The sequence below is a fragment of the Alosa alosa genome, chromosome 7 (genome assembly GCF_017589495.1).
Source record: "Alosa alosa isolate M-15738 ecotype Scorff River chromosome 7, AALO_Geno_1.1, whole genome shotgun sequence".
Taxonomy (NCBI): Eukaryota; Metazoa; Chordata; class Actinopteri; order Clupeiformes; family Clupeidae; genus Alosa; species Alosa alosa.
Window position 1 is genome coordinate 7,433,045 of NC_063195.1, and position 12,809 is coordinate 7,445,853.

The following is a 12,809-nucleotide window of genomic DNA, read 5'->3' on the forward strand; positions in this document are numbered from 1 at the left end:
CACACACACACACGTCGCACACACACACACACACACACACACACACACACACACGTATGCAGCACACACACCACACAGCCACCACACGTATGCGCTGCACACACACACGCACACGCATGTGCGCACACACACACACACATGCACACGTGTCGCACACACACACACATACACACACGTATGCGCTTTTACACACACACACACACACATACACACACACATGCGGCACGCACACACACACACATGTCGCGCACGCACACATACCGCACGCATATGCATGCACACACACGCACACACGTCGCGCGCACACACACACACACACACATGTGCGCACACACACACATGCACACACACTGCGCTTTTTACACACACACACACGCACACATGCGCGCACACACACACACATACACACGTGTCTTTACACACGTAGCCGCGCACACACACACACACACACACGTATGCGCGCACACCTGCACACACATACACACACACGCGCACGTATGCGGCACACACACACACATACTACGCACGTATACGCTGCACACACATACACACACGTGTCGCACACACACACGTATGCGCTGCACACACACACGTATGCGGCACACGCACACATACACACACGCATGCGGCCATGTGCACACACACACACACACACACATACACACATATGCGCTGCACACCACGCATGCGCACACACACGTATGCGCTGCACACCTTACACACGTAGCGCGCACACACACACACACACACACACACACATACACACACAGAATAATATGCAGAATAAACATTTGTAGAGTTCACATACTAGCCACGCCATATACGTCACTCAGCTGAGATGCTTTTCCAGAGCAGGTGGCTAACATAAAACCTATGATATAGCCAGTTGGCACAAAGCCATTGGTCATTGAAATAGTTACTTGTCTGTTTTTGTTGCTTTATTTTCAATAAATCATTAAGTCTGATTTTGAGTTGATTTAAACCGTCATTTCACCCTGTCTCTCTCTGTTGCGCTGTCATTCAACAAGGTATAACAGCCGTGGCGTGGCGTAATATAAATATTGTATCTCACCGTTTATTGAACATTCGCATGGAGCAGCCAAAGATTTCAATATGTCTTTGCAGACCCGTCAATAATACATTTCCACATTGACATTTTTCATAATCGGTCCGCTGTCTCGACTAATCGCTGATCGTCCCTGGTGTGGTGAAAGATTAAAGACAGGAAACAGGAAACGAGAGAGTGAAAGAGATGGTGACCAGGAAATGACCCGGACGAGGGACTTGGACCCCCACAAGGACCTCTTCTAACTGACTTTGCTCTTTGCTGGTCGTTTAAATTATGTGAGAGACTCTGATGTCGTCGCCACACGATCAGAAGTTCAAAAAAAAAGTGTGCTGAATGGCTGAATCACAGGATGTATTTCTGGATGCTGGAGAATGTAATCAATTAACTTAACAATTGACTACTGACCAAGTGATTGGCGTTTTAAATTTCAAAATTCCCATAATCCGGAAACTGGCATGGAAAAAAAAAAATGTTCCCACAGTCTCTTTTGGGAGTGTCGCCACTCTGTTTTCTCTACCACTCTGGGTTTCACAATTCTCTCATACACACACAGACTCACTTTCTCACACACATAGACTCACTTTCTCACAAACACACACACTTACTTTTTCATGAACACACACTCTCACAGACGGCACACACAGACTCACTTTTTCACAAACACACACACACACACACACACACTCTCAAACTTCTTACTAACATCTCAAAATCAGGATCGAAGGCGTCTTCAGCTGATAGTATGCTGTCCTCATCTGAAACGGTGTTGTCTTTTTCACCGCTGTCTCTTTGCACATAGGAATCTGCACTGTCTTGTCCACCACTCTCCCTGTGTAAACACTCAGCAGCTGCTTGCAGTTCGACCGTGTTGCTGATGACAAAAAAACAGACTTTGACTAACAATAAAAACATCATAATCATCACCAACATCACTAACACAACCACACATTTCCTTCAGGCCTTCGCTAGTTTTCTTCTGACTTGATAAGCGAAATTAGCAATTAAATCATCATCATAATCACCACCACCATCACACCTTTCATTGAAGCCTTCACTGGTCTCCTCCAGATCTCTGGAACCGGACAACATTTCAAACAATCTAGAAATTGAGAAGTAGTAGTGTCAAAAAGAGCAAAAAATAAATAAATTCTTCCTAACAAACAAAACGGATTGTGAAATAATGCATCTACTCATTTACAAATACAAAATGAGCACACAAGACATAAAGCAAAATAAAAGGAACATCATCATAATCATTGTGGTGTCATAGTGGTTGAGGACCTGAGCTGGGTTAGCATGCAGTAGCGTAATGGTTAGGAGCTGGGCTAGCATGCAGTAGCGTAGTGGGTAAGGAGCTGGGCTAGCATGCAGTAGCGTAGTGATTAAGGAGCTGAGCTAGCATGTAGTAGCCAGCTTAGGGGTAAGGAGCTGAGCTAGGCATGTCGAAGGTGAGCGTGTGTAGTGAGGAGCCTGAGCCAGCTACGCAGTGCCGCGAGGGGTTAATGACCTGAACCAGCACGCAGTAGCGTAGTGATTAAGGAGCTGAGCTAGCATGTAGTAGCGTAGTGGGTAAGGAGCTGAGCTAGCATGTAGTAGCGTAATGGGTTAGGAGCTGAGCTAGCATGTAGTAGCGTAATGGGTGAGGAGCTGAGCTAGCATGCAGTAGCGTAGGGGTTAATGACCTGAACTAGCATGCAGTAGCGTAGTGATTAAGGAGCTGAGCTAGCATGTAGTAGCGTAGTGGGTAAGGAGCTGAGCTAGCATGTAGTACCAAGGATGAATAAAATGACCTGAACTAGCATGCAGTAGCGTAGTGAGCTGAGCAATCATGCAGTAGCCTGAAAGGTTGTGGGTTTAATTCCCAGCTTCCACCGTTGTGCCCTTGTAATATAAATTGACATCATCACTTTGGATAAAAGCGTATACTAAATGAATAAACGTAAATGTAAATAATACCTGCTTAGCTCGGAGTTTAACTCGGAGCTTTTCTCAGGATTTGAACTGGGCTGGCTGCTGTGGTCACCCGGTTTGTCAGCGGTGTGTGTGCTGATGACGTGACTGTTAAGAGTTGTGGTACTGATGAAGACTTCTCCACAATGGTCACAAATGCAGCCCCCCTCCACACCAGTCTCCTCTCCATGATGAACTCCTACAGTCTTGTCGTTGTTGTTTTGTTGTTTCCGATGGTGTTTTTGGTGTCCCCTCTGCTGTCCGGAACTCTCGCAACCTGCACAGTTGTGTGGCCTTGCCTTAGACGGTCGCCGAGCTTCGCCATCCCGCCTGCGTTTATTCTGTAGTGTTCCATCTGAATGTTCCAATACACCTGGGTCATATTTGAAGTAGACAGTTATATTTGCATGCAGTAACTCAGTCTGAAGCACTGACTGTTAACCTAGCTTATAATGTGTTCAATTTGTATGCGTTGACGATTTTTAACCGGTTTGTGGCCGGTAACTTGTGAAATGACGTAACTTTGAAGTAGTCAGAACTTGCCATGAACTGGGGGTCGTTTGATTTGTACGAGACCGTTTCTCATCAGATGACTTTAGGGGGTGTATCATCTCGTAATTTTCCATAACTTCTTGTTTTGGGTCATCTTACTACTCGTAAGAAGAGCCCTTCATACAAATGGAATGCACGATTAGCATAGCTTGCTGAGGTGGTCAGAACTAACTAGCTTATAGCTCCCAAAAGTGACAAAAGATCTCCTCACATTTTCCTGCCTACATGTTGCGACTTGTGTAGCTAGTCACGACATGTACAAATACAGTACCAATGTAAAATGAGACACAACGATTTTATAAGCTTGGAACTAATGGAACTTTCTCATTCAGGGAAAGCACTGGGCGGATAGCCTAGAAATCTAGACGAACCCTAGCGGCAGCAAATTACATTCGCTTCCAGGGCTAGTCTAGCAACTCTCCATTGGCTTATGAGCTCGAAAAATTAAACTTCTATCAGGCCAATCAAATCGTGTATAGAGTCGTTAGGCGGGCTTAACATAATGATTGATGGCAGAGTTGCAACGGTCTGGCTTGAATTCCCTGCTACTTGAAAACAAAGAAGATGGATGTTACTGTTGGCAACAGTGTGACACGAAGTTGCTTTGTTTTAAGTTGGCAAAAGTTTGAACTAGCCAACTAGCTCCTCGCTGGTGGGAAAACGATGGGACTCCGTTGTCCCATTATGTGCAGAGGGAATCTGAAAGACAACCGATCATCCCTACTCGGACTGAGCACTGTGAACGGTGAGTGCCCAGACCCTACATTTTAATGTGGGTCTGGCTCGTCAGGCTACTGGGCGGAGTGATTTGTTAAGAGACATTTCCAACATGGCAACATTCACCTTGCACCTAACTACCCAGATAACAAAATCAGATTGGCATATAGCGGACCGCTGGTGGTATGCCGTTGGACCACCATCTCTTTAAATTCAACTTCTCATGAATATTAAGAAAAGTTATTAAAATGGTATATGGAGTATAACTGAACAAATGAAAAAGATTTTAGACCGATAGTGGCAAAATATTGGGGCATTTGTCTGCAGCCCCCAGTGGGCCGACAGTGGTCCGCCAGCCCCTTGCTATCTGGGTAGTACAGCTTTGTATGGCTATTGTATTTGTATGGCTACATTTACAATCATTATCATGGTTATTATCATTATAATTATCTTTAGTAGTAGCCATAATAGTAGTAGTAGTAGTAGTAGTAGTAGTAATAGTGTAGGTTATCTGACATTCTATTAATTTTAATGATAACAATGTTGCCAATATTGTCAACAAAAGGGTCTGCCAAGTAACATAAATATAATATGAAAATAGCATTGTTGAAAAGTCGACTTGTGTGACATCAACTTTAGTAGAATGTTGGAATGATGTTCCACATGCAACGACTTTTCGATTTGTCGATAAGGAAATATTCTCTGAGTTAACTTACTCAGATCTGCCACTTAAAGGCACCTACTTGGAATACACCCCAGAAAATGAATGTTCTAAATGGAATTTTAGAACCTTACATTGTTTCAGAACAGAATGTGTTGCTAGAATGTTTAAAACTCCCCTGCTGAAGGGTTTACCACACCTACAAGGCATATAGTCCAAGTCTGTCCTTGAATGAACAAAAATGTAGGTAATACCACATCAGTCTGAAGTTACTTACCTCCCTCAGTACAATCATTTTGATCTGGCTCTTCCTCCAGAGTCACTTCAATCTCCACCGCGGTGCAGACTACCTCTTCCTCTTCTTCTTCCATCATATCAGCCATTGCTGTGCTTGCCACTATTGATGTCTCTGTGAAGTCTGTTTCAGTTTTAACGTCTCTGTGCGTAGGCATATCTGCAAGGGTTTGTTGCTCGTGGTAATTATGGTTGGTAATCATATTTCCCTGAATGTCACGACAGCCTCCGAGTTCTTCTACCTCCATCGTCCGATTCGTTGTAGTTAGTGCTCAGTCGCAGTGCGAGTTTTACCTTGGGGGAAAAAAAGACCTGCCCTCAGTCTGCGCAAACCAAATAGTATGCGATATGACTCTTTATATTAATTCGTTACTGTTTTGTTGTGGCAATACAAACTGAACATTCTTTAGAACACAGCTGATCAACCATCCGCTTTCACGGATGTAAAAAGAAGTGACCGGACTACTTGTGGAGTGATATAAAAGGCGTAAATCTGAAGTACAAAACCCGTTGCCATTGACAGCGGTAATTATATGTTTGCAGTGGTAATTACATGAACATAAACATTTTTTTCTTTTCTTTATTTCACGGCTCTACTTTACCCTGCACCTGTACTAAGTTGGATGTGTGTGCACCTTCTGATACTTTGCATAAACATTTTTTCCCAGTGAAAAACATCACTTCTCATGTGCAGTGTTTCCCATACGTTGACTAATCTGTGGCGGGGCGCCACGAAACCAAAACCGACCGCCACACATTAATATGTTGCAGCCTACTATTTAAATTAAATTAAAGATAAGATCAAGTCCTTTCATTGAGCTGCACTTGTTACACACGCAGCCTTTCCTTGCCCTGCCCCACCCCGCTCTCTCTCGTAACGAGCCCACCGCCCCTCCTCTGCATGTGCATTTAACAAAACATTAACGATTGTTGAAGGATTGTTGTTGCCACATAGAAGCATTGCACAGAAGACGGCGGGCTAAATTGCTATTAAATCCGCATCGTGACAATGCTGCACAAATTTGTTTAAAACTGCTGCATTAAAGTTAACTCTGCTAAGGTCTTATTACAACATAGTAGGCCTACATTGAGGAGACTAAACTAAGTAGAGTTATACAATCAAGCAGTAGGCTATCTCAAAGCTAACGTTAGAATACTGTTTGGATGTTGAGTTTAGCATGCTTACTTACAGCTGCTTGTCAATTTCTCATGCATGGCTCTGACTTACCATTACCATGACTCTGACACTGAATGTTTGCAAAACCCCGATGTAAATGGAAAAGTGTTTTCCAAGACTCAAAAGTGTCCCAAGGAGAAGTACGAACCTTTATTTTAACTAACTACATAGAAAACGTTATTAATTGCACCCACACATCAGCAGCCTTTTAACTGTGCTACGGCTTCCCTCACAAATGTCTTAAACTGACAGGCACTCATACCAAGACCGTCTTAACCCAGTCTTAATAGCGAGCTAGCTAGAAATGCATGGGGTTAGTTTGTAACGCCAATATGGCAGCTGTGTACAGATATTTTGCAAAGTCGGCAACACAAAATTTTGTGAATACATCATGCCAATCATGTGGTGTGTTGTGAATACATTGTGCCAATCATGTGTTGTGATCTACCCCTGCTGGAGCGCACACGCATTTCTACCCGAATAGATGCCCGATAAGTGCCCAAAATGCTTTGCAATATGGCCGCCGAGTGGAGGGACTTGCCTAAAAGGACTTTGATGTCAATAGAAATAGGCAAGGTCATTTATCACTAAATTAACTAGCCTACAGATAGAAACACTCGTTCGAGACATTTTCCCTCTTGCTCAACCATAGTAGCAGTTCTAATAACTTATTTATGCATTTCCTGTATTTGTTTTCTCATAAACACATTTTTTGGGAGATGGGGATTTTTTTTTTTTAAATCGAGTCCTTTGAGTTTGCACTATTCCCTATTGAGAACCACGTTAACCAGTCGTCTTCAAGTTAATTAAAATTCTGGATCTTTATTTTAAAATGAATGAAAATCTTCTTCGGATCAACAGTCGCTCTCAAATTGATGGTTTGAACTCATAGTGGCGTGGTTATGTAGTGCAGCCATGCCACTGCTGCACAGAGACCTTACTTGGAGACCTCCGCAGATATTTGAGTTAACATAACATTGTAATACAATTATGAAATATGACAATATGAGTGCAAAGATAGAACCGTGCAATAATTTTACTAGACCTACTGCGCAAGAATTGAACAGTGTAATAAACAGTGTAATAATTTATTGATTGATTTTAATGTGAAAATTACGGCTTTTTGCCACTTGAAAGCTGCAAAATTTATTTCACAAGTGTTTTACACCACACTTTTAAGTCATTTGTTAAAGATGAATGGGCGTATGTTTAAATTGTGTTGTGTCGTCCATGTTTTTCACACATTCCGACGACAAAGCAGCACATGAACGCTCGCAGTTGGAAAAACAACATTGCGGGGGCGGTCCATATCTCAGACCATGCACCAAAACATACAAACAAAATTACACTGAAAGCCATGACACACTGCATAGCAGATGCAACTGAAAACTATCTTTCGACTGGATCATAAAATGACTCAAAGCAATATTACAACATCACAGTTTAATTCATAATTATCTCGCTGTAGCGTTAACGTTACGTTAACACTGTTGCAGTGACGTCTGCCTGTGTATAGCCTACGATAGGCTATCCTACATCATCAAAGATTATCCAAAATGTACAACGCTTCGCGTAAAGAAGACTCAGTAGGCCTACCTCAAATCGTGTAATGCGTTGTGTTTTAGTGGAGCATTTAACGTTAGCATGCTATTCACGCCCCCTTTGAAAAGTTTCCCTCCAGGTGCTCTGGAGTCTGCAAACAAATGTTCTTCTTTTTTTATCTTCAAACCGAACAAGAAACGGTATCATTATCATACTGCCACCATCTGGACGGGAGAAATCTCGGCACACCTAGTTGACTTGGCAGTGGAAATACGTGGTAATTTTATCAACTTGCTTTTAGTGCAATTCAGTTGTCATGTCCCAATTAACAACCTTCACATTATGTAGGCTAATTCTTAAATTGTTGAAATAGTAACCTATTTGATAGCCTGCTGGAAGTCAGCCTGTGGAGTCTGGGTGTGTGTCCCATGAGGGGACTTATTTTATAAGAGAAAAAAAAGAGCGGTGGGGGTTATGACGACTTATTTTAAGGGAATTTACCCAGACAAAATTTGCTCAACACACTGGCAGCCGAATGTGCTTGTTTTTAAGACATTTTTTTATTATTCGTATTGTTTTTATAAGCCAAGCCCTTATGAAATTAAGCTTATTTAGACTAAAAACATTTTTTTAATTGCTTATTTAGACTAAAAACAATCTTTTTGCAGTAACCTATGCAGACATGGAAGACAAAATGGATGTTTCTTTCTGGTTGATACATTCTGTCTTTATTCCAGTAACAGTAGCGAAACATTTAGCAAACTTTTCATCCAAAGTGTCTTATGTAGGCCTATGTCAATTATATCACAAGGGATTATTGTCACCGGAGCAACTAAGTGCCTTGCTCAAGGGCACAATGGTGGAAGCCAGGAATTGAACACAGCTTTGCAGGCTGCTACATCTTGGCCCAGAATATCTGGAGGAACGGAATCGTTAGAATGTTCAAAAACCCCGACACCTTTAACCCAGAGATGTAGTGGTAAAATTAGAAGTGGGTAAACAATGAATTCTGTGATCAAGAAGGTGGACTGCTCTACACGTTATTGAATTTTTTTAAAAGCATTCAGAACATGTTTAATGATGGTGGAGGTTATTGTCCAATGTTTATAACAATATAAATGGTAATAAATATGCCCTGTTGATTAATGCACATACGGCTCTGTGAACTCCATTTTGAATTAACTTGCACTGGGCTATTAGCCTGGGTGTTCCCATGCTGCCTTGCGCGCGATTTGATTCACGCTGCTCAGGCAGCCTGGAGACCATGGAGCAAATTTTCGCCTGAGATAGGGGACCAATCACAGAACAAGGGGGAAAGCAAGACAATGATGAGCTATGCACAGACGCATTTGATAGACATCCGTGGCACCCAATAAACGGATCTGGGCATTTTTTTCAAATACAAGAAAATTAACGTTTGGTTCCCAGACCACGTCTCATTGAGAAGTGGTGGCGCTAGCCAGGCTACTGGGCTATCAACTTCCTGTGAATGTTAAAACATCGGCAAATATATATTTTTTTTCTATCGTTATTGTCTTCAGGATCTTGTCTCATGGTATTGTAGACCGACTTTGTGAAAATGTTGTGTGCCACTCCCTCCAGCAAACATGAAAAGTGTTTAAAATGTTCTTAACCTTAATCAAGCAACTGATCAAAGTCAAAGTCAAAGTCAGCTTTATTGTCAATTTCTTCACATGTTCCAGACATACAAAGAGATCGAAATTACGTTTCTCACTATCTAGACATATTTTACCAATTTAGGTCCACAGACAAACATAACATTCAAGTAAACAAAAAAGTAAGTAAATAAGAGGGCACATATAATAATGAAAAAAATAAGAGCAGCAAAATTTGGTTGAAATTGTGCATAGACAGTCAATAAAATACTAGTGCAAAGTCAGGCCAATAAAAGGCTTGGGTAGTTCTGTTTGACCTAAGTAAGAAAGAAAGTGGCATAGTGGTGCAAGTTATGTAAGAGCAGCAGAAGTGTTGTGTTTTCAGGACAACAACACCAAGTTGTAAAGTGTACAAGTGTGCAAGTGGAGTAGTGCAGGCGTCCATTTTTGGTCCAATGTCCAGGATGTTATGTAGCTGAGGGTGGAGGGGGGAGAGGAGGGAGAGAGTTCAGCATCCTTACAGCTTGGTGTATGAAGCTGTTGGTGAGTCTGGTGTAGTCAGTCAACTGATGTTACTGAACTAGATAATTTTAGCTATGTTGTTCAATAAGAAATAGCTTATACTATATTAAAACTATAAGCAACAGTGCAAGAATAAAGTCTGAGACCAACATAAAATAAATATGGTCATATAAGAGAATAATGTAGACAAAGTAATATAAAAAACTATATCAGTGCAAGAATAGGTTGAAGTAACAGGGTTACAGCCATTGGTATTAAATAAAAAAGTATTAGGCCTTTACGGCCACAATCCAGGCTGTGGGAGGGAGGAAGGGGTTATGCATATGTGCTAATATAAACAGTGTAGCAGTAAAAACAATAGGCAAGTGGACAGTCAGTACACAGACATGGAGAAGGTGGAGACGCAGACAGACTGTCTGAAGTATCTCTCCTCTTCCCTTCAGTGAAGCATTGAACAGTTCAATGGCCATGGGGACAAATTACTTCCTCAGTCTGACAGTTGTGCATGACAGTGAGTGAAGTCTCCAGGTAATCAAGCTCTTCTGCTTTGTAATAGCGCTGTGGAGTGGATGACAGTCATTGTCTATGTTGATCAGTTTGTTCAGGGTCCTATTATCTGATATTGAAGTGATGAACTCCAGTTCGGCTCCCACGACAGAGACAGCTTTCCTTACTGTCTAGTCATCCAGCATCCTTCTTCTTTGTGCTTCCTCCCCAGCATACCAGCATAGAAGAGGACGCTGCAACAACAGACTGGTAAAACATCCTGAGGAGCTTACTGCAGACATTGAAGGACCGCAGCCTCCTCAGGAAGTACAGCATGCTCTGCCCTTTGTAGAGTGCTTCAGTATTGGCTGACCAGTCCAGTTTATTGTCCAGTTGTAAGCCCAGATACTTGTATTGGTGGTTGAGTTTGCACCCACTCGTAATGGTGGTTGAGTTTGCACCATTGCACAAAGTCCACCAGGCTCCTGTACTCCTCCTCTTGTTCGTCCCCGATACACCCCACAATTGCAGTATCATCACCCTGTCTTGTTACAGAACGGAATCTCATGTTAGAATGTTCAAAAACCCACACCAAATGTAGGCCTACACAACATTGGCTTCTCATGCAAACAGGTCTGGCAACTATTTGTTAGTCTGCTCTAGTTGACTGGTGTTGTAGGCTACTGTCTGTAGCTTACTATCTTACTGTGGTGTCTGTCAATGAGTGAAAATGAAGTAGATGAAAATAGAGTGGGGGGTCTGACATCTGACTCATTAACCATCAGCACTGGTGCTCCCCAAGGCTGTGTTTTGAGTCCACTGCTGTACAACATCTACACACATGACTGCAAAGCCAACAGTAGTCATACCTCCATCATCAAGTTTGCAGATGACACAGTGATCTTGGGCCTGATTAGTAACAACAATGAACAGTTCTACTTGGATCAGGTTGATGAGGTGGCACAGTGGTGTCAATCTAACAGCTTGACACTGAATATCAATAAAACCAAGGAAATGGTAGTGGATTACAGAAGGCAGCAGCAGAACTATAGTTACACCCCACTAATGATCAGCGGGCAACCTGTAGAGAGAGTCACAAGTTTTAAATACCTTGGTGTCCACATTACTGAAGACTTAACATGGACTGTTAACACTCAATATGTTCTGAAGAAGTCCAGACAACGACTCTACTTCCTTAGTCAGCTAAGGAAATTCAAAGTTTCTACATCCATCATGAAGGCCTTCTACACTTCAGCGGTTGAGAGTGTTCTAACTGGTAGCATCATCACCTGGTATGGGAACTCCACAGTTAGAGATTGTAGTACTCTGCAGAGAGTAGTGCGCTCAGCTGAACGTACTATAAGAACTCAACTCCCTGCTCTACAAGATATCTATTCCAGAAGAGTACTCCTAAGAGCCCAAAAGATTCTGAAGGACTCTTCTCATCCTAACAATGGATTATTCCTACGCTGAAATCAAGAAGGCGCCTATGTAGTCACAAAGCCAGAACTGAGAGACTCAGGAGAAGTTTTATCCCCAGGCCATCCGAACTCTGAACTCACACTATACTGACTTTGCACACATTCACTCCTCAGCACTCTCAAACATTTCCCAACTCTGAACTCACACTATACTGACTTTGCACTCATTCACTCCTCAGCACTCATGACCCCCCACACACACACACCCACACACACCTACAAGACTTTTAGCACTTTTACATCCCTCTCCCTATGCTACAGACCTTTTATTTATTTTCTTATTTCATCCACCGTCAAAACACACACACACACACACACACACATATCTGACTTTCTCCAACTTTTGCACACTTTTTATTTATTATTTTGATTTCTCCTCCATCTACCCATGTCCTTGATTGCCCTATCCTTTCTGCCCCCCCTGCTTCTCCAACACACATCCCAACATACTTACAGCACACTGCCCCAATACACAGCACATTGTCTCATGAGGAAGCTTCTCCAACACACATATTGCACACTGCCCTCTCCCCCCACATACACAGCACACTATCCCATCTCCCCTGTCATCCCCCAACACACACACACCAAGACCCCTGGCAGTTGGGTTAGCCCCTTGAGCTGTGGATCTGCCCAAGGTTTCTTCCTTGGTAAGGGAGTTTTCCTTGCCCTGTTGCTCTTGGGTGCTCCTTGTTGGTGCCCCCACCCAATCCCAATCCTCCCCACCTTTTTTTATGCAGCC

General features: G+C 42.6%; 1 protein-coding gene across 1 annotated transcript in view; it reads right to left on the minus strand.

Moving 5' to 3' along the window:
* Positions 1-8,112, minus strand: part of LOC125297717 — a 9,588-nt gene extending 1,476 nt beyond the window's left edge. The window contains exons 1-5 of the mRNA XM_048248170.1: positions 8,017-8,112; positions 5,227-5,537; positions 3,026-3,392; positions 2,106-2,168; positions 1,773-1,940 (exon numbers count right to left, since the gene is read on the minus strand). Of these exons, the coding sequence (XP_048104127.1) occupies positions 1,773-1,940; positions 2,106-2,168; positions 3,026-3,392; positions 5,227-5,491 (863 nt within the window). The 5' untranslated portion in view covers positions 5,492-5,537; positions 8,017-8,112. The remainder of the gene's footprint in view (positions 1-1,772; positions 1,941-2,105; positions 2,169-3,025; positions 3,393-5,226; positions 5,538-8,016) is intronic.
* Positions 8,113-12,809: the final 4,697 nt, after the last annotated feature.